The sequence below is a fragment of the Geotrypetes seraphini genome, chromosome 9, assembly GCF_902459505.1.
Source record: "Geotrypetes seraphini chromosome 9, aGeoSer1.1, whole genome shotgun sequence".
NCBI lineage: Eukaryota > Metazoa > Chordata > Amphibia > Gymnophiona > Dermophiidae > Geotrypetes > Geotrypetes seraphini.
The window spans coordinates 17,039,505-17,062,782 of record NC_047092.1 but is presented as its reverse complement, the minus strand read 5'-3'; the positions used below and the strand labels follow the sequence as shown (position 1 = coordinate 17,062,782).

The 23,278-nt window shown below is 41.4% G+C and overlaps 1 protein-coding gene across 1 annotated transcript in view; it reads left to right on the top strand.

Moving 5' to 3' along the window:
* The first annotated feature begins 202 nt into the window (after nucleotides 1–202).
* PAX4 (paired box 4) overlaps nucleotides 203–23,278 on the top strand; it is a 39,365-nt gene continuing 16,289 nt past the window's right edge. The window contains exons 1-6 of the mRNA XM_033958847.1: nucleotides 203–279; nucleotides 6,469–6,515; nucleotides 8,908–9,038; nucleotides 16,888–17,103; nucleotides 17,844–17,934; nucleotides 22,516–22,598. Coding sequence (XP_033814738.1) covers nucleotides 6,503–6,515; nucleotides 8,908–9,038; nucleotides 16,888–17,103; nucleotides 17,844–17,934; nucleotides 22,516–22,598 — 534 coding nt within the window. The 5' untranslated portion in view covers nucleotides 203–279; nucleotides 6,469–6,502. The remainder of the gene's footprint in view (nucleotides 280–6,468; nucleotides 6,516–8,907; nucleotides 9,039–16,887; nucleotides 17,104–17,843; nucleotides 17,935–22,515; nucleotides 22,599–23,278) is intronic.

Here is a 23,278-nt window from a genome sequence, read left to right as displayed (position 1 = left end):
GCTCGGTTCTTTTTCCTCCTCCCCCCTCCCCTGCAATCTATATATTTTTTTAAATCCGTGCAATGCTACAGCAGTAAAAGAAGCCATTGGTTGATCGGAGGCCACGCCCCTTCGCTTCCTGCCTTTTGGCTCGAGAAATCGCTCCTATAAGACAGAGCTGGGCGTCTGACACCAGCTTACATCAAACCTGAGGTGGTTGGGTTGTTGGTTTTTTAGCTTGCTCCAAACCCTGGGAGAAAGAAGCCCAAAAAGCACTGCAGAATCGGGTCCAGAGGCAAGGTAAGCTTTTGCCAAATCCTACTATTTCACCTTTTGTGACCCTTCTATTTGTCTGGATAGCATTTTCATTTCTACTTTTGGTTCCATTTTTATTTTCTTCATGATACAAAACTTTAAAAAAATGAATCTAAGAAAAAACGGAAAAGTAATTACAATGCAGTCTTCCATCTTTATAATAAACTCCATAGCTACAACTTGCTGGAATTTTGTTCCTCCAAGTACCTTTAATAATAACTTTATTTTTTCTATACCGCCATAATCTTGCGACTTCTAGGCGGTTCACAATGAAGAAAAGCTGTACAGTCAGCGAATTACAGTATATAAATAGATAAGATGTCACTGGGCGGTCAGTGATTACAAGGTGCAAGTTGGTTAGAAGAAAAATATACATTGGATTACAGTATAAGACTTAACTTTTTACATATTTCATTAAAAATGCTCAGACCCCAGAGAGTAGCTGGGTACAATTGTGAAGAGGACATTGTAGCATATGGAGAATATAGGGTACCTATAATGAGGAAGAAAGAGTTCGTGGTGAGGTGTGGTAACTTTGGTCGTGGGGAGAGAAGTCTGGCTGGGACATGAATTTCTTAAACAAAGTGGTCTTTAATTCTTTCCGGAAGACTTTAATTCTTTCCGGAAGACTATGTTATAAAATCAAGGTCAGCTATAGGAAAAAATAATAACACTGCACAACAAATTTTAACTTTTTTTTTCTGGGGCAAGAAAATGAGGTTTACTTTATAGAATTTGACCACCTGTGTATAAAAATAGCCTCAGTTTTCTCCTATCACGTATAGTTTTTGAGCAAATCGCAAATATTTATAGCACGAGAAGTCATAATGTAACGCATTGCGCCGATTTAAGAGTTCCTGTAAATATTATTTTCTAGAATTGTTTTGCTGTTGAAGTGCGTTTATAAACGAGATTAGGAGCATCTCTAATTAATGTCCAACAATAGTCAGCCAGCGTGGACCAATTCCGTCTGCCCTTTCCCCGTGCTGATCACTGGAATCCAGATGCAAGTTGAAAAAATGAATTTGTGGTGACATGTTGCATTTGAGATCACAGAATGCTTTAAGCATCGTCTCCACAATTTGGACATATAGTCTGGTGCCTTCCTATTCCCCAGAAAATTCTCGCTTGCATTCTTCAATGCTGTCCATGCACTTTTCTCACATCCTTGCAAGACTTCATCAAAGTGCCTGTTTTAATATTTCAGAGATTGTTATAACATCTACTCCAAGCATTAGGAAATATAGCGAAAATGTTAATTTTTTGCATTACACTTCTCCCTCCGTATTTGCAAATTCCATATCTACGGATTTGCTTATTTGCAGTTTTAGATCAAAAAATACATTTTCATTTTTCAGGCTATTTTAAGCCCTGTAAGCTCCCCCTTAAGCCTTACCTGGTGGTCTAGCGGGTTTTTGGGGCAGGAGCGATCTTCCCACGTTCCTGCCCCGTGCAGATTGCTCACAGGAAATGGCTCGAGAGACTCAAGGCAGCCATTTCCTGTGAGCGATCTGCACAGGGCAGGAGCGTAGGAAGATCGCTCCTGCCCCAAAAACCCTTTAGACCACCAGGTAAGGCTTATTGGGGGGGGGGGGCTTTCAGGGCTTAAAATAGCCAGGGGAAGCAGGAGTTAAGGGCAGAACCGACCCGAAAATTATTCACGGTTTTTAAAAAATATTCGTGGGCTGGCTCTGCCCCGAACCCCCCCGAATACAGAGGGGGAAGTGTATAATACTCTTATGCCAAAAATCTAAGGGTTGTACTGAAAAATTAAGGTCAGTTTTGAATTCATCGACCCCCAGATCACATAGAATACCCACTACAATTCATGCCTCAAAACCTCCGTTGCACAGTGTAATAATACAAATATAAAAATTGACTCCCAGGATTTTTCTTTTTTTATATATATAAAAATCTTTATTCATTTTAAAATGTACAATAAGTGTGACAGTAAATTGAAACATTTTAACATCAAATATAACACTTAATAATCATCAATAATTCCAATCATATAATATTTCTCTCCCTTCCCACCCTTTCATTACAAATATAAAATATAAATATCATATGATAAAATTTATTTTTTCCCTATCATTCCTATATATTAGATGCTATATTAAAAAATTACCCCCCCGTCCCCGAATATTAAAACATAAATATGAGGGGAAAATGGTATCTATTCATTACAATATTTTGTTAACAGCTCCCACACATCTTGAAACTTCCTTAAATATCCCTGTTGTGTAGCTATTGCTCTTTCCATTTTATATATATGGCATGAGTTCCACCAAAAATTATAATTCAGTCTATTCCAGTTCTTCCAATTACATGTAATTTGTTGTATGGCAACCCCTGTCATTATAAGCAAAAGCTTGTTGTTGTTCGAAGATATCTCACTCTTTGCCCTCATTGACATGCCAAATAATATAGTATCATAGGTCAATGCCACCGGGTTTTCTAATAAACTATTAATTTGGCCCCAAATTGATTTCCAAAAAGCCATAATAAATGGACAATAGAAAGTCCCTGGTTCAAGATGACAATGCCAACAACTTTTGTAACCGAGCAGGGGTCCATAATGCTCTATGGAACAGAAAAATCTAGGTCTTGCTGCTACTTTTGTCCCTAGGGGGTCCTAGGGAGCTGCACTGGGGATTGAAGTCAGTTCTCCAGTTTCTCAGCCCAGGGTACTAATTAGTCTATTACTCCACCAAGGGGAGATATTGCCTTCTTTCTTTCCCAAAATTTCTTTATGTGGGGAGCCAAAATCATTAACAGATAGAGTCCAAAGGAGGAAGTGTACACTATAGGAAGGAGTTTGTTTATATTGCTGTGCAATAATCCAGCTAACAAAAAAAAACCTTCTAAATATATTCCAAAATCAATATTCCATGACCTCCTGCAATAAATGAAAATTCATTAATGTAATATACGTAGGATGATCACACAGTTCCATACCCAATACAAGCTGAGAACTCAGGTTTTATTGAATTGTATGTTGAGAGATGTGATTTGCATTTTCCCGTGGAGTTTCACAAGAAATGTTAAGACTGTGGTTCATTGGCTGTATTCTTACAGTTAATTCTTGAGGTTAACGTTGTGTTGACTTTTTGAATTAAGCCTTTAGGTTGTGTCCTCAAGGGGATTTACAGTATATAGTTGATATCTCAGGTACCATTATAAATCAGATGCTCAGATAAGTTTTTGTTCATTCTTTAAATATTTTTATTTTTATAATCTAGTTTATCATAGCCTGTTGCCTCTGGACTGGATTAATAACCATACCCCTAATCTAAGCATCATTCTGTTGCCATTGTCTCCGTTTTGTATACTGGGCATTTTTCTATGATTTTATTTCGCTACTTTTCTTGAGCTATTGCTTTTTGGCTGCCATACTACACTGGCCTCTCACTGCAGGTAGCCAAAGGCATAGCCACTGGGGATGTGCATTTGTTTGAAATGACATCGGAAACATCAATGACATGTCCTGTCTTGGTTCATATTGTTAGCAAACACAAATGAGCAGAAAGCCCCCTAAAACTTTCATGTTTCATTGTGTGCACTCTTTCAAAAAAGTGTGCACTATTCAGAAAACCATGCACTATACAGAAAGAGTGTGTATTATTTAGAAAACCATGCACTATACAGAAAGAGCGTGCACGATATAAAAAGAGCATGCACTCTTTCAAAAGTGTGCACTATACAGAAAACCATGCACTATACAAAAAGAGTGTGCACTATTTAGAAAACCATGCACTATACAGAAAAAATGTCTAAAGTGTGCACTGTACAGAAAGAGTATGCACTATACAGAAAACCATGCACTATACTGAGGTCTATGAATTATTAGAACTGATCATCCTAAGGTTTTTATGGATATGGTGTATTGAATGACCTTAGTAGAAATTTCATTAGCCTATTAATCTTTGTATATAACAAAAAAGATAGATAATATTACAATAATCGAGAAGACTCAGTAGTAACGATTGAACCAGTAATCTAAAAACAGTAAATTCAAAATAAGATTGAATTGTTCGCAATTTCCATAACGTGACGTGGCATTTACGCACTACAGCATCTATCTGAGCATGCATTGTAAGATGCTGGTCTAAAATAACTCCCCAAATTTTAATCGTTGGATGAATTATATACTGAGTTGAAATGCAGACAGGAAGCGATTCACTAAAATTAAAAAAAAAGCTACACCAACTGGGCTGGCCGATCCAAAGTAAGCGACTGCTGAGGACTAGTTGCTGAGGTCTTTTCCGACTACCCTGCCTTCTGCCGCCCTGATCTGTTGCCCTGGTCTCCTGCCTGTCCCGATCTTCTCTCTGCCCCATCTCAGCCCTGTTCTCCTGCCCTTCCCCGCACTGCGAGCCCGTGGTTTTAACCTGCGGGTTTAAAGCAGGTTAAAACCACGAGCTCACTGGGCTAGTAAAAGTTTGTTTGTTTGTTTTTTAAATGTCACGGCTCTTAGACGCATGCGCAGACCATCGGGATCGCACACTAGAGATCCGTGCGGTCGGAGGGGGCGTTCCTCCGGTCGCCCTCATTTGAATTTTTTTGTTTTGTGGATTGGCCATGGGTCAGGCACGCAAAGCAGGTAAGTGAATCTAGCCCTAAAACATTAACCCCCCTCTTCTACAAAATCACAATAGTGGGTTTTAGCTCAGGCCAACCTGTTGAATGCTCTGCGCTGCTCCCAACTGTCATAGGAACTCTATCACAGTTTTGTAAAAGGGAGGGAGGGGGGAATTAAGATCCTCTTACTAAACTCTCTTGAAATAGTGAAAGGCCGGTTTATGCCTCTTTTATAGAAGTGTATCCAAAGATGCTAAATTGAAAGACTTTGGTAGGAACAAGATCTTTTTTTTTTTTAATTCTTTATTCATTTTATATTTTACATCAAGTGCACAGAAAATATCAACAATTAAAATAACACATCACTTGAAAGTCTACAACTTCTCTCGAAAATAAGATTTAACCCCATCCCCCATCAGATTAATACTAAATTATATATATATCAAATATACCTTATAACATTCCCATCACAACCAATAATAAAATTCAAAAAAACCACCCCCACCCCATATTAATATTTATGTTGAATAGGGAAAAGAGATATTATTCATTACAGTAATTAATTAATGGCCCACACACATCCTTGAATTTATTAAAATATCCTTTCTGAACTGCTAACGCCCTTTCCATTTTATACAAGTGGCATACTGAATTCCACCAAAAACTATAATTCAATCTTGTACAATCTTTCCGATTATATGTTATTTGTTGGATGGCAACTCCTGTCAAAATCATTAAAAGTTTGTTATTATTAAAAGATATTTGGCTCTTAGCTCTCATTGACATGCCAAATAAAATTGTGTCGTACAACAATGCCATATGATTTTCTAACATACAATTTATTTGATCCCAAATCGATTGCCAAAAAGCCTTAATAAATGGACAGTGAAACAATAAATGATCTAAAGTTCCAGCATCGAGATGACAATGCCAACATTTATTAGACTTAGAGCAATCCAATTTTTGTAAACAAAACAGGGGTCCGGGTAGGAACAAGATCTAATTGTGGAAGACAAGTGACCCAGTACATAGAGCACACCAGAATACCTGATAAGCTCAAACTCCATTCATTTATTCTGGGTTTTAAAAAAAATGTTATTGTTGATTTTCTCTTTCTCCCAATTTCTCTTTTCCTATGCTTTTATTGTTCTCTCTCCTCCTGCCTTTCTCTCCTTGTCTGCTTCGTTCGTCTCATCTCTGTTGTTCCCCACTTTATCTCATTCCCTCTTTCCCCATCCTGTTTCTCCCCAGGTGTGACATAAAAAGCAGAACAAGCAGCGTGTCCTATTGATTTTGTGCATTTTAACGGTCCAATGAATTATCTAAAACAATGATTCCCTAAGATATCCGGGAGGACTGCCAGCCAATCGGGTTTTCAGGGATATGCCAGAAATAAATATGCATTCGCTGCCTTCATTGCATGGAAATTTAGCTCATGCATATTCATTACAGACATCCTGAAAACCTGACTGCCTGGGATCCCCCAGGACAGCTTTAGGAATCACTGGTGTAAAAGAATAGGGATGATATGAAAAGGAGGGGATTAGTGATTGTTATAAGTAAAGGGAGTTGATAACTATTTTTCTTCTGCAGACTGACAGACAGTTCTCTGCACAGCCCTGCTAAAATGACACTCCAAGGTAAGCAATGCAGTGTTCACATTTTTATGGGCTTGATTATATTTTAAAAGATTTATGCAATCGGTGTTGATGCTGACTGCATGAGTCTTTTTTTTTTTTTTTAACATTCTGGATGGTTATATGCATGATTTTATCCCTATAACCTGCAGCTATGGGTTATGTGCATGAAAATTACGGATAGGTGGATTAGTTTGCAGGCTAGTGGCCAAATGAAAAGTTATTCAGGCAGTAATGAGAGTCAGCTGCTCTCGGCACAACTTCAATGCTTCAATTAAAAAAAAAAACCAGACCTAACTTATGTATAGAACCTAGAGAATGACACGGGGACAAATTTATCCCTGTCCCCGCAGGAACTCAATTTCTCCAACCCATTCCCATGAGTTTTGTCGCTGCTCCTGTCCTTACCCCATTCCTGTAAGCTCTGCCTTAACCGCACAAGCCTTGAACACTTAGGATTTTAAAGCGTTCGAGGCTTGTGCAGATGAGGATGGAGCTTAGGCATTGGTGGAATGAGGCATTATGACATCACAATCTGAGCTCTAGAATGCTGCGACTTAGGATTTTAAAGCGTTTGAGGCTTGTGCAGATGAGGACGGAGCTTAGGCATTGGTGGAATGAGGCATTATGACATCACAAGCTGAGCTCTAGAATGTTGTTACTTATGATTTTAAACTGAGGCTTGTGCAGATGAGGACAGAGCTTAGGCATTGATGGAATGAGGCATTATGACATCATAATCTGAGCTCTAGAATGTTGCTACTTGTGATTTGAAAGTGTTTGAGGCTTGTGCAGATGAGGACGGAGCTTAGGCATTGGTGGAATGAGGCATTATGACATCACAATCTGAGCTCTAGAATGTTGCTTCTTAGGATTTCAAAGTGTTTGAGGTTTGTGCAGATGAGAACGGAGCTCGCAGGAATGGGGCAGGGACAGGAAAAGAACTCTCTGGAATGGGAAAATGAGTTCCCGCAGGGATGGGGAAAAAATGTGTCCCTATGTCATTCTCTAAGAGAAACCACAATGCAGAGAAAACTATTTTGTTTAACAGTTGAAGGAGAGATTCTGAGGCAGAAACTGTCATTTAAACAGTAAAATCATTTTTCATGGTTAGATACTACTACTTTTATAAATTATATTTTAAAAATCACACTAATGCAGCTACTTAACTGTCTGTCACTCACTACTATGGAAATGTTCATCATATGGGATTTAGCCAGTCAACTCCTTTGCTCAGGGCCTCCCAAACTTGTATCTGTAACTCCATAGACTGTCTAGTTAGCATATTCATGAGATTTACACTTCCCCCTTCGTATTCGCGAATTCCGTATCTACGGATTCGGTTATTCGTGATTTTTGACCAAAAAATAAATTTTAATTTTTGGGGGCTTTTTTTAGCCCTATAAGCCACCCTCTTAAGTCTTACCTGGTGGTCTAGCGGGTTTTCAGGCAGGAGCGATCTTCCCACGCTCCTGCTCCGTGCAGATTGCTCACAGGAAATGGCTCGAGACTACGGGAGCTCAAGGCAGCCATTTCCTGTGAGTAATCTGCACGGAGCAGGAGCGTGGGAAGATCGCTCCTGCCTGAAAACCCGCTAGACCATCAGGTAAGTCTTAAGGGGGGGGGGGGTTACAGGGCTAAAAATAGCCGTGGGAAGCCAGGGATAAGGGCAGAACCAGCCCAAATATTATTTGCAGTTTTTCCATATTCCCAGACCGGCTCTGCCCCTAACCCCCACGAATATGGAGGGGGAAGTGTATTAGCATATAGGGGTTGATTCTATAAGGAGTCATCTACGAGGGAGTGCTGAAAAGTTCTCAGCCCAACCAAGACGAGAATGATGTGGATATGGCTCCATCAGTGATCTGAAACAATGTCAAAACAGAATTTCGTTTTTGCAAATTGGCACTTAACCAAATAAGATATGGAGGGAAAGATGACGAGGGGCGCTTTGGGAGACGGAAGGGAGGAGGAGAGTTGCATTTGGACAGGAAGGGAGGAAGAAGGGGCATGTTGACACAGGAAGGGAGAAGCGGGGTCGCATTGGGACACAGAAGGAAGGGAGGGTGCCCAAACTTCGGACAAAGGATGGAAAGAAGGTAGAAAGGAGGGAGGGATCATGGGAGATAGGATGGAACATGGGAGGGAGGGAGGGAAAGAGATGCTCAGAATTTAGGAAGTTGGTTGGTTGGGCTGAGAACTTTTTGATACCCCCTCGTAAGTCTCTAATTTCCTTTATAATTAGCTATTCTTTGTTCATCTACATTTTTACCTTGTGAGTGCAAAGAATTTCATCTATGTTGAGTGGCTGCATATCGTTGTCACCTCTATGTTGAAGGCTGATAGTGGCTCCTCTTGTAATAGATGGAGTATGATATTTCTGGCTCTTCTTCAGGGTTGAGCTCTGTGAACCAGCTGGGAGGCGTATTTGTGAATGGCCGTCCCTTACCCTCTTGTAAAAGGAAAAGGATTATAGAGCTGGCATCCAGTGGGATCCGAGCCTCAGACATCTCCCGCATTTTACAGGTAAGAAAATCTGTACGGTCTACAGTTCCCTTTGGTTACCCACTTAGAGACAGTGACTCAAATCCCATCTTTGCCTGGATAGTTTAGTTGTGTTATTGTTTGTTGAAATCTGCTATACCATTTCTAATGACTGGGGAGTCAATTCAGAGCAGTTTGCATGAGCTTCTGTAATGGTGTTACTATTCATGAACTTCTGTAAAGTTTGTACAATATGAGCCTCTATAAGGAGTTTCTGTAATGGTTGTACAAAACAGTTTGAGTATTTCTGTGATGGTTAATACACCTATCCTATCTATATACACACATAATCAATTCAAAAAACTCACCTGGAGTACTGCGTACAGCACTGGTCACCGTACATGAAGAAGGACACGGTACTACTCGAAAGGGTCCAGAGAAGAGCGACTAAGATGGTTAAGGGGTTGGAGGAGCCGCCGTACAACGAAAGATTAGAGAAACTGGGCCTCTTCTCCCTTGAACAGAGGAGATCGAGAGGGGACATGATCGAAACATTCAAGGTACTGAAGGGGATAGAATTAGTAGATAAGGACAGGTTGTTCACCCTCTCCAAGGTAGGGAGAACGAGAGGGCACTCTCTAAAGTTGAAAGGGGATAGATTCCGTACGACTGTAAGGAAGCTCTTCTTCACCCAGAGAGTGGTAGAAAACTGGAACGCTCTTCTGGAGTCTGTTATAGGGGAAAACACCCTCCAGGGATTCAAGACGAAGTTAGACAAGTTCCTGCTGAACCGGAACGTACCCATGTAGGGCCAGTCTCGGTTAGAGCGCTGGTCTTTGACCAGAGGGCCGCCGCGTGAGCAGACTGCTCTGCACGATGGACCAGTGGTCTGACCCAGCAGCGGCAATTCTTATGTTCAGGCTGAAAGTCTGCTCTTAATGGAAGAAAAGCCTCAGGTTGTATCGGTAGAGCTTTCAGTTCAAATCACCTCCGCCCATATCATTGGCCCAAAAACTTCCATAGAGAGCGATTACATGTTATGAAAGTTATTCTTTTGAGGACAGAGATTTCCAAAACAACTTCACAGCTACTGTATTTAAAAAAATAGAGGGGTCTTGTGTACCGCCAACGTTTCACGGACAAACGCCATTTCTTTAGGGCTTTCCAACTTCCTACGTATTCACTCAGCTCAAGCCGTTATGTTCACGGTCCTCTATATTCTAAACACAGTAGCTGTGGAATTGTTTTGGAAATCTCTGTCCTCAAAAGAATAACTTTCATGGCACGTAGTCGCTCTCTACGGAGGTTTTGGGGCCAATGATATGGGCGGAGGTGGTTTGAACTGAAAGCTCTACCGATACAACCTGAGGCTTTTCTTCCGTTAAGAGCAGACTTTCAGCCTAAAATACGTGAAATTTTTTGTATTGATGATTTATATTTTGCCACGTCGCCATTTTGGAATTAATTAGTATACACACATAATAACATAACATAACAAATTCACTTATATACCACAGTAACCTCTCGGTTCAACACAGTTAACAGCAATCAAGAGACTGTATAAGCACAGTGAATTATAATCATATTCAAAAAAATTTGTCAAATAAATAGGTCTTTAGCGTTTTTCTAAAGGAAAGATAGTAATTAAATTTTGCTATCAGGACAGTAAAGGATTTATCCCATAATCTTGCTTGAAAAGCGGACCCTCAGTGAATCTACACTAAACGAACTTGCTCCAATAAAAAACAAAAACAAAATAGACAGACCATCTAATAAATGGTTCGACGACGAACTTCTACAACTAAAAAGAAAATGCAGACAATTAGAAAGGTCATGGAAAAAACAAAAACACAACCACATCAAAGATGAATGGAAAATCCTAATCAAACAATACAATACCAAACTGAAGGAAAAACGAAAAAACTACTACTCCAAACTCATCAGCACCGAAAAACCAGACACAAGAATACTTTTTGACATCTTAAGAAATCTCACCGATACCAAACCATTTCTCGCCACCCAAGGAAACCAAACTCCCACAGCCACCCAATTAGCGGATCACTTCAAACACAAAATCATTACAACCAGATCCACATCCAACAATTCAAGAACCAACATAGAAGAAATACGAATCAATCCCAAAACAGATGAAGCAATACCAGCAGACAGGATATGGACAAAATTCCCAAAGATACAATGGTCAGACTTGAACAGGCTTTACAAAAAATACAGCAAATCCTCATGTGACTTGAACAACTGTCCCTCATACTTACTAGCAACAGCTTCCACCAAATTTAAAGCTAGCCTCACACTATGGCTTCAAACAACACTAAGTGAAGGTCATTTCCCACCGGAATTAGGAGAAATCATAATTACACCTATCCTAAAAGATCCCAAAGGTCCTATAGATAATCCTGCAAACTATAGACCAATCGCTTCAATCCCTCTATACATTAAAATAACAGAAGGCCTTGTCGCACAACACCTCTCCAACTACCTTGAAGACCATCACATACTACATCCATCACAATCTGGATTCAGATCCAACCATAGCACAGAAACTCTACTGGTATCACTATTAGACATTGCACTACAACACCTCAGCAAAGGAAACAAGCTGCTTCTCATTCAACTCGATCTTTCTGCGGCATTCGACCTAGTTGACCATCACAAACTACTCCAGATATTAGACGCAATAGGAATCTCAGGTAATGTTCACAAATGGTTCCAAAGCTTCCTCAAAACACGAACATACAAAGTCAAATCAAAAGAGCACATATCCGAACCATGGTCAAACCCATGTGGAGTACCACAAGGATCACCATTATCACCCATATTATTTAACCTCTTCATAGCATCCCTAGGCATAACCCTAGACGCCCTAAACACAGTATCATTCAGCTACGCAGATGATATAACTATCCTCCTACCCTTTAATATTCAAGACCCCTTATCCACAAACCACCTGAAAATGATAATGGAAACGGTAGAAAAATGGATGTCAAGTCATAAACTAAAACTGAACTCGGAAAAAACTAAATTCCTACTACTGGAAAGGGAAAAAAAACCTTCTCTCACAGAACTAGAAGTAAATACAATCAAGTACCCAATGCAAAGCACACTCAAGATCCTGGGAATTCAACTAGACAGAAACTGCACAATGCAGTCTCAAATCCACAAAATCATCCAAAGAGCATTCTTCACAATACGTAACCTAAGAAAAATAAGAAAATTCTTCAACAAAGATCAATACAAGATATTAGTACAATCCCTAGTACTGAGTATTGTAGATTACTGTAACAGCCTATACCTATCATGCCCAAAATACATGATAAAACAATTACAGACAGTTCAGAACACAGCCCTCAGAATCATCTACTCACTAGGCAAATATGACCACATCACCAAAGCATACCTAGATTCACACTGGCTACCAATAAAAGCAAGATCCCAGTTCAAATTCTACTGTCTACTATACAAAGTAATACATGGAACAGCACCCAGCTACCTAAACAACAGACTACACCGTAACCTCTCACACAGATTAAGGAGAACTCAGAGCCTATTCACTCATCCCCCTCTCAAAGGAACACGACGAAAGAAACTATATGACAGCCTTTTAGCGACACAGGCAGCAAAGATCGATACTACCATCACCAATCTACTGACCAAATCAATAGACATTAAAGCATTCCGAAAAGAAATCAAAACTCATCTCTTCAAAAAACACTTCCCATCATCATAACCTCACAAAAGTATTAGAAAATGCTCTCATGACTACCCTAACACCACCACTAGCAACACCCGAATCCGGACAGTATTATCTCTATTCGTCTAAACAGCAGAATCCGGACAATATTATCTCTATTCGTCTAAACAACCTATCACTATCTACTATCTACTACCAATTTATCCTGGAAAAGTCCAGAACAACAATTGTAACTTAACGCATTCTTGATTATATGTACTGCAATGCTACTGGAAATGTCCAGTCTTCTAACTTGTAATCCGCTTAGAACCGCAAGGCACAAGCGGAATAGAAATCACTAATGTAATGTAATGTAATGTAATGTAATGTAAAAATATTTTATATAGGCAACCTTTTACAGTAGGAAATGTAAATCTAAAATGCCAGGAAAAACTTTTCTGTCAGTAAATTGAAAGTGATCAATAAGGCCAAACAATGTCTTGTAACAGGTACAACCTAACTTGAATAATATTCTTGCCTCAACTGGGAGCCACTGAAGCTTCCGATAGAATTTAGTGACATGATCAAATTGAAAATCGACCGAACAGACGTGTCCTGAATGATCTGCAACCTTTTGATGTTCTTTTTACTGGAGGCTAGATAAATGATGTTACAATAATCCAGGGAACCCCAAATCAATGATTGTACCAGTAGTCTAAATGAGGAAAAATCAAAATATGCTCTAATCGATCACAATTTCCATAGCTGAACATAAGTTTTCCTAAGTAGTGTATTAATGTGAGCATGGAGTGATAGATTTTGGTCTAAATAAACCCCTAAGATTTTTATAACTGGCATAATAGAGTATGGAATGCTGTTCAGCTTTATAGGGCCTGTTTTACAAAGCCACGCCCCAAAGCCCTTTAAATCCCAGTGGGCTTCGGGGCCGTTACCGCGCGGCTTTGTAAAACAGGTCCATAGTGTTCTCTGATCTTATTGGAAGGTGAGGCCAGGAAGATTTTAGTTTTGTCTGAGCTGAGTTTGCGTTTAAAGTCTTTCATCTAAGAGTCCATCCTAAAACCTACTACTTATGCTTAATACCAGTACCGTGTATTATGTTCATCCTAGATTTACATACCTTTAATTCTAGCTATCTGTATTTATTTATCACTTTCTCAGCAGTTTGAGTATCTCTTGTGTTCACCCTAGGTCAGGGGTAGGCAATTCTGGTCCTTGAGAGCCGGAGCCAGGTCAACTTTTCAGAATATCCACAATGAATATGCATGAGATAGATTTGCATCTCAAGGAGGCAGTGCATGCAAATCCATCTCATACCTATTCTTTGTGGATATCCTGAAAACCTGACCTGGCTCCGGCTCTCGAGGACCGGAATTGCCTACCTTTGTTGCAGGGCAGGGGTGGGCAGTTCCGGTCCCCGAGAGCCGGAGCCAGGTCAGGTTTTCAGGATATCCACAATAAATATGCATGAGATAGATTTGCATCTCAAGGAGGCAGTGCATGCAAATCCATCTCATACCTATTCATTGTGGATATCCTGAAAACCTGACCTGGCTCCGGCTCTCGAGGACTGGAATTGTCTACCCCTGCCCTAGGTTGCTAGGTATTCCCTCTAGAGTTGCTACTCCTCCTGTCTGTTTCATTATTAGTTTATGTAGTCTGTGAAGAGGATGGTCTTTATCCCTTTTTTTTAACTTTCCAGTGTCCTTTTCTAAGAACATAAGAATTGCCGCTGCTGGGTCAGACCAGTGATCCATCGTGGCCAGCAGTCTGCTCACGCCACGGCCCCCAGGTCAAAGACCAGTGCTCTAAATGAGTCCAGCCTCACTTGCGTACCTTGTCCAACTTTGTCTTGAATCCCTGGAGGGTGTTTTCACCTATAACAGACTCCGGAAGAGCGTTCCAGATTTCTACCACTCTCCTTCAGTAGAGAGTTCCACCACATTGGAGCCGTCATTGAGAACATTTTTGTCCTGACGCTTTTGTATCTGATGCCTCTGAAGGACGGTATTTCCAGCAGGTACTCTTGGCTCAGACGCAAGGCACCTGCTGGTGTATGGTTATGTAGCCTGGTTGCTAGATATTGTGCTTCTGACAGATGAATGATTTTGTGCGTTAGTAGCAAGATCTTGGATTTCACCCTGCTTTCAATCGGGAGCCAATGTAGCTCTTTCAGTAGCAGGGTGGCATTCATCTGCCTCAATTTTCCCAGCAGAAATCTTGCAGCTGCGTTTCGTACTCTTTGGACCTGCCTGATCATGTTCTTTGGGATGCCCAGCAGGATTGCATTGCAGTAGTCAAAGATTGAGAGTACTAGGGATGTTATTATGTTGGACATTATTACTATGGGCGAGCCAGATTACCTTGTTGATTGCCAAGCAGGACACCTGGTCTTTGCTGCCAGCTCTGGTTCTTGCTCCTCAACCCTTACGTGATAATCCTATCACCTGCCTTAACTACTCAGGCTGCCTCCACGGTGGCATCATCCTCTTAGGAATATTTTGCTGATATAGTCAGTGGAGCTTAATAGCATTATCTTCTTAATACCAGAGTGTCACCAAAATTTCACTAATTACCAGCTCAGGTTGGGAGGCAGAGTGGGGGAGCTAAGATATGTTTATTTTTATGGCAACACCTTCCGGCTGGTCCCAGAAATACACTGGAAGTAGCGTTATTGAGAACTGTATCCTGATTTTACTACATGTGGCCGTGACCATGGGGGTGGGCATATTCGGTTCTCGAGAGCTGCAACTCGGTGAGCTTGGATGGCAACTTCAGCATTTGGAACCCAGGACAAAACCAGACTTTACAGTCTATGGCCCAGAAATAGCCAAGAAGAGACAAGTTAATCTAATTATGTATTTTTTTTAATGAGTATAACTAATGGGCCAACTGGATGGACCGTTCAGGTCTTTATCTGCCATCATTTACTATGTTACCTGGCAGAAACCCAAAGAGTAGCAACATTCCAGAGCTGAGATTGTGATGTCATAATGCCTCATTCCAGCAATGTCTAAGAGCCAACCTCGCCAGTGATGTCACAATGGCTTGATTAGATGGCAACTTCAGCATTTGGAACTTAGGACAATACCAGACTTTACAGTCTACGGCCCAGAAATATCAAAGAGGCATGGGACTGTCTATTTAATGTCAAAATGTACAGCACTGTGTACACCCTTTAGTGCTAGAGAAGTGTTAAATAGTAGTAGCAGTAATACCATTTACAAATGGAACTCGTTTCATGGGCTGTGATGCTATTCATTGAATTCTTTCATTCTGATTACAAATTCCGTTTTCTCCTGAGGCTTTCCATAAATTAGGTAAAACTTCTCTGTTTGTGATGCTTTATGTCGCTTCAGCATGCTTCTATTTATAAAGTTTTTTTCATTTTTGTATTTTTTTTTTTAATGTAAACTAGAGAATGACACAGTGGTTGATATCCATGGCTAGCCGCGAGTAGCTGCGGGTAACCCGCTAAAACGGGGAGAGAAAAATTAGTGGTTGCTGCGTGGACGGGGACAAGGCCATTCACCGCCCCATGGAGCGGTGAATGGTCTTGTCTCTGCAGTGAAGCCAGCACAGATTGCGTGGTCCAGCATCCCCACCCGATCGCCGCATCCCTCGTCCTGCCATCTCCCTCCACCTCACCTTAGGTGCCTGCTGAGCCTGACTTTAATCTGCTAGCCAGCACGCTTTCAATAAGCTGCGCGTGCGCGGCTGCTTGAATTGTTGAATCTACTCCTCTGACGCAACCGGAAGTTGGGTCAGAGGAGAGGATTGAACCGCTCAAGCAGCCGTGCGCGTGGCTTATCGAAAGCGTGCGGCTGGGAGAAGAATTAAAGTTGGACTCGGCAGGCACCTAAGGTGAGGTGGAGGGAGGGAGATGGCAGGATGCGGCGATCAGGCGGGAGGGTGCTTCTGGACCTCACGATCCGTGATCGCGCATGTTCCCTCACACTAGGAAGGAGGGAGTGGACAGTAGTCGTGGGAACGGGGCGGGCACAGTGGTCGTGGGGATGGGGCAGGGACAGTGGTCATGGTGATGGAACGGTAACAGGAATGGTGGTCACAAGGACGGGGCGGTGATGGAGACAAATTTTTTCCCTGTGTCATTCTCTAATGTAAACTTCCTCTTTGTGTCTCTAGACAAGACTTCATCAGTATTTCTCTCTCTCTCTCATCCAGGTATCCAATGGGTGTGTGAGCAAAATCCTGGGAAGGTTTTACCAGACAGGATTTGTGGAACCCAAGGCTATAGGAGGGAGCAAGCCTCGCCTGGCCACCCCAAAAGTGGTGGCCAAAATTGCCCAGCTGAAGTGGAAGTACCCGGCCATTTTTGCCTGGGAGATCCGAGGAAAGCTTCTCTCCGAAGGAGTCTGTGCAGTGGGCAAAATTCCAAGTGTGAGTGAGGACATGGCAACCAGGAGACATGTTCAAGTGTACTCTTTACTATTCTGGGTTTGATATACCTGGAGGTTAAAGTTTACCTTGTAGGTTTGTATCGATTTGCAGTGTCATCCTTGTTTCATGGGAAGAGGGAAAAGGGCACAAGCAGAGTAACAATCTTCCTCTAGGGACCAGCCAACCAAGATTTTAAGACCAGCCCCTAGCTGTTGACATTTAACGAAACTCCCATCCCTTAGGACTGTGGTCACTACCTCCAGCCTGAGAGGAAAGAAGTTGCAATCCAACACAGACACTCTACCTGACAGTGCACTTGCCTCTGAGCCACAGGGCCACTCCAGAATCTACAGATCCTGAGAACTACATCATCTTTGGATTATTTTCAGGTTCGCCAAAAGATATGCATTTCTTGTGTCAGGGAAAGTGACCTTGGCTTGAGTGATATTTGCTGCATTAGCTCCATACACCGAACCATAGCATCATTTGCCCAAGATATCATGAATTGCAATTTTTAATTGACAGGCTTTACTTTACGTGTGTGATCAAACTAAAAGATCAGGACCTTGAATAAATCACTAGAATATTCCTATCCTTCTCAGTCTTGAGGTTCATGAATCTCCTCTATCAGTTGACCCTACCACTCTCCCCCGTCCTCTATACTGGTAGGACCCAGAACTTCCATGCTATTGGCTGAACAGAATATAGCAACTTGTCATGTCTGCTTCTTGTTTTTATAGGTGTCCTCTATAAACCGGGTCCTGAGGAAGCTGCAAGCAGACCTGAGGCCACCAACTGACCTTGATTGTATCATAGACTCTACAACACCAGGTGGGATAGCAGAAGCCACTGGGAGTGTGCTAGGGTCAAAATGCCAATTATTCACCACTCAGTTGCTTACGCATAAATGCCTCTTGCAGACAAATTTATTTAAAAGATTTCTTAACCGCCTATAACTAGGCAGTTTTACAAAAAGACAGTCACATAAAATAATAAACATACAACATATATTATACAAATAATAACAGGTCCTTCATATCAGCCATATGTTACAGCACTCAACAGCGTATCAATACAGAAACATTCATAATCCTGGAAAAAAAGCATTTATTGAAATGCTTCTACATAAGTGCTCTAGAAGTTTAATAAGTATCTCCTACCTCAGCACTATGCTTAGCATATCTCTTGAATGATTATTATTCTTTTTTTTTCTCTCTCGCTTATGTGAATTCTTGGATCTTAAGTTGAGGACTTGAGTTGTGCTAGATGAGATTATAAACTCTTATTTTTTATTTCCTTTTTAAAAATAATCAAGGTATGAAGGTTTTTATACTTTGAGAGAATTGTTCCATCCATCTAACCAACTTTCTGTACAAGTGTTTACTTGATATGTAAATGTGGAAACTTTTATAAATAAATTTAAAAAAAAAGAAATGCTTTTACAAATAACGTAGTTTTCAGAAGTTTCTTAAACTTCTGAAAATCTACAAGAGCTCTTAGAGGCCCAGTCAACTTATTCCAAAGTGTTACTCCTATGAAAGATATAGCGGAGGTCCTAGTACTCTCATAGTGCGCTGCTGAGAAACCTGTAAGCGATAATTGTACTGCCCCCTCAGATCACAATGCTCTGAGTGGTCTATAAAGTGCCATAGCCTGTGACAAATAATATGGGATCCCTTGGTGGATGACCTTAAACCCCAACACTATTGCCTTGAAAACAATACATGATCGTACAGGCAGCCAATGAAGTTTTTTTAACCACGGGTTTACATGGTCAAACTCTTTTCAGAGCAGAAATCACCCGTGCAGCAGCATTTTGAATCATCTGCAGAGCTTTGCAATGTATAGTCATAATCCCAAGATAAAGGGCATTGCAGTAGTCTAATCATACACCCCATTCATTACATACCTTCAAATATATTTTCTCCAATCCCAGCTACCTCTGCAAAATGCACAGAAATGCAACTTAAAGACACATATATATACACACACGCATCCCTTTAGGATATTACACACACAAGTACACACCCACTTAACATTACAGTTTGGTTAAGAATGAAGGTTAAAGAAATGTAGCATCCCTTCCACATGGTGCCATTTATGGTGATGGTTTTGCCGAAGTATGACACTTGCGAATGATAGGATAGGAAGAACCACTTCAACTCAAAGTGGAGGCAGTTCTGCAACTGAGCGGATTCGCAGCAAGGTCAAGAAACATACCCTCCTCTTTTACGAAAGCGTAGCCCGGGTTTTAGCACCGGCAGTGGCGGTAACTGCATGAGTGTCGGATCAGTTACCACTGCTGCCGATGCTAAAACCCACACCATGAGTTCGTAAAGGAAGGGAATAGTTAGCTCTTCAAGTCAGAAGCAAGCGGAATCTCAAACTGCGTGCCAAGGCGCAGTGGTGTGCCCCGAAGATATTCTGGGTGTGCCATGAGAGATTCCAGAAATTTTATTTTATTTTTAAAAATTCCCTTAAGTATACACTAGAATAGACGGCGTGTACATCGCGTGCGCAAGAGTGTCAATATTATGAGTGTGCGTAAGGATGCAACCACCCAGACAAGCATTGTTCTTTGACGTGATTGGTCCTTGAAAATTAACAGCAAGTAATTTTAATTTTTTATGTAGTAGTAATCCTAACTTGAGCAACAAAGCAATCAAGGCTTTTTTACCATTTGGATCTTCTTATATTTGCAAACGTAGATTTTCAGCTCTGATGGAAATTAAATTAAAAAAAAGAGAAAAAAGAGATGGTGGATGATGAAATGCGTCTTTGCTTGTTGACTATCGAGCCGTGTTTTCAGTTAATTTGCCTTCAAAAACAAGTGCATCCATCGCATTGATTAGCAATTCTATTCTATTTACTTTAGTTTCACCATTGTTACAATTACACATACATAGCTTAAAGGGGGAGAGTGTGGCGCAGCCTGAGGTTGTGGGTTCAAATCCACAGTGCTCCTTGTGACCCTGGGCAAGTCACTTAATCCTCCCATTGCCCCAGGTACATTAGATAGAGTAAGAGCCCAGCAGGACAGACAGGGAGAAATGATTGAGGACCTAAATGTAAACCACTCACGGCTATGAGTGGTATATAAATGCTAAAAAAAAATGTGGAAGAAAAGCTTTATATAATAAGCTCCTGACAGAGTTATGAAAACAAAACTAATTTTGCCTGTTCCTCAGGACCTGGTGTTACATTACATAACTTAGTGACCCAGTTGGGTGTATGAATGGAAAGTTTGCATTCCACCCATCAAGGCAGCCACATGGCAGAAATGAAGTTCTTTCCTCTCGTATCCATAGGAGAAGACACACTCGAGACACCATATGATGGCCCTATGCCAGACCATTTCCAGGAAGAATCCAAATCTCTACCCGGCATCTCTCGCCTCAGCACTCGGCATCGCAATCGCACGGTCTTCATCCAGGAGCAAACTGACATCCTAGAAAAAGGTGCTTAGCTCCCATTCATATACCATAAAGTAGGGTTACCAGACGTCTGGAAAAACCCGGACATGTCCTATTTTTAGAAGACTGTCTGGGTCTGGATGGACTTTCCAAAACCTGGTAGTTTGTCTGGGTTTTGGAAAACCCCGACTTCCATCCACGTCTGGAGGGCCTCTGAACATGTATGGATGATGTCACGTGCCCTCCAGATGCGGCCCAGAGGTCGTAGAAGAAAGGTGAGGCTTTGTGGAGGTGGGATCAGGGGCAGGGCAGGGCTGGATGTGGAACAGGGCGGGGCCATGTCTCCAGGTTTCTACATCAGAAAATCTGGTAACCCTACCATAAATGAGATACTGCTCTTGGAAATTAACATTGCCTTCCATTGTTTAAATTATGCATGTAATTCGCCTCTTCTGTGGTGGCAAAACAGAACCAAAATTCATCAGCTTAGAATTTAAGAACAGTAGCAGAGCTGCATGGGGTGCTAGAATAAAGGACCGAGATACACACGGGCAAGCTCTATACATTGGTCTTACTACTAGAACAGCCAAAGTACAAGGGAGTGCTGAAAAGTTCTCAGCCCAACGAAGAAGAGAATGGCGTGGATATGGTTCAATCAATGATCTGAAACAATGTCAAAATATAGAATTTCGCTTCTGCAAATTGGCACTTAATGAAATAAGATACAGTGGCAAAATAACGCTCAGAACTTAGGAAGTGGTTGGTGGGGCTGAGAAGTTTAAAACATCCCCTTGTATGTAATAAAAGTGAGCCAAGTTTAGGACAATCTAGCCATTGTGACATCACTAATGAAGTTGGCTCTTATTGGTGGAATGAGGCATTATGGCATCACAATCTCAGCTCTGGTTACCAGAGACTGAGGAGGGTGCTGAAAAGTTCTCATCCCAATGAAGAAGAGAATGACGTGGACATGGTTCAATTAATGATCTGAAACAATATCGAAACACAGAATTTCACTTCTGCAAATTGGCACTTAAAGCCATTGTGACATCACCGATGAGGTTGGATCTTATTGGTGGAATGAGGCATTATGACATTACAATTTCAGCTCTGGAATGTTGCTTTCAGGGGGTGCTGAAAAGTTCTCAGCCCAACCAAGAAGAGAATGACGTGGACATGGTTCAATTAATGATCTGAAACAATGTCAAAACACAGAATTTCACTTCTGCAAATTGGCACTTAAAGAAATAAGATAACGCTTTTTCAGCTACAGTGGCAAAATAATACACAGCATTTAGGAAGTTGGTTGCTTGGGCTGAGGTACCTTTTCAGCACCCCCTCGTACTTATTTGGGTTCCTGCCAGATACTTCCAACCTGGATTGGTCACAGTTGGAGACAGGAGACTGGGCTAGATGGACCATTGGTCTGACCCAGTATGGCCATGCTTATGTTCTTATGTGAGCCAATAAAGCCATTGTGACATCACCGATGAGGTTGGATCTTATTGGTGGAATGAGGCATTATGACATCACAATTTCAGCTCTGGAATGCTGCTATCAGGGGGTGCTGAAAAGTTCTCAGCCCAACCAAGAAGAGAATGACGTGGATATGGTTCAATCAATGATCTGAAACAATGTCAAAACAGAGAATTTTGATTCTGCAAATTGACACTTAATCAAATAAGATAACACTCTTTTCAGCTCCAGTGGCAAAATAACGCTTGGAATTTAGGAAGTTGGTTGGTCTGGCTGAGAACTTTTCAGCACCCCTCGTACACTGACAAAATAGTAAGGGAAGAGCTATGGGTGAGGTTTACAGTGCCTCTCTGTCTTGTACTAGTTCTACGTATTATGACTGCATCACTTTTTAAGCTAAAGCAACACATATGGGTGTTTGGTTTTTTTTAAACACCAACAAACTTGACACAACACTGTATATTACCCACAGTAAAAAAAAAAAAAAATCTTTACTATGTACCTTTAACTTTCCTTTTCTCAGAATTCAGTAGAGTTCAATACCCAGATATGTTCGCCCGTGAGAAGCTGGCTTCAGAGACGGACCTTCCGGAAGGGACAGTGCGTGTGAGTGAGGGGATCACTGTATTTCTCCGACTGACCTGGACCCAAACAAACAATGATTTGCCCCTTTTCACAAGAGACTGGGCAAAATAATCACTGAGGGTTATGTCATTTAATAGAAATTGCTCGCAAGGACTAGTCAAGCCTTGTGCCTCGCCTATGGTACCCGTAGATCCAGGAAGTCAGAATTCAGAAACGAATGTCTCTGGATCATTAGGCACTCACTTGATGAAAGGTGCACAGCTCCCGTAAAGCTAGTCATACCACGTTTCCCTGAAAATAAGACAGTGTCTTATATTAATTTTGAGTCCAAAAGCACTAGGGCTTATTTTTGGGAGATGTCTTATTTTTTTTCATGTACATGATCATCTCTCCCTTCCTCTCCTTCACCCCAATTCTTCCTCTTTCCTTTCTCTCCCCCACATGTGCAGCATCTTTCCTCCCTTCTCATCCATCCCCTTGTGCCTTCCCTCTGCAGCATCTTTCTATCCCTCCCTCCCATCCCCTCCCACACAGCAGAACCCCGCCGACTCTCCCACCGCGAAACGGATACACCTCCCTCCAAAGAGCAGTGTCGGCAGCATTATAAACAGGCTGCTTCGCGGCCTTCTCCCACCGGAACCTTCCAAGTGCCCTGTCGCTGATGACGTCATCAGTGGTGCAGCAGAGAGTAGGACCCGGTG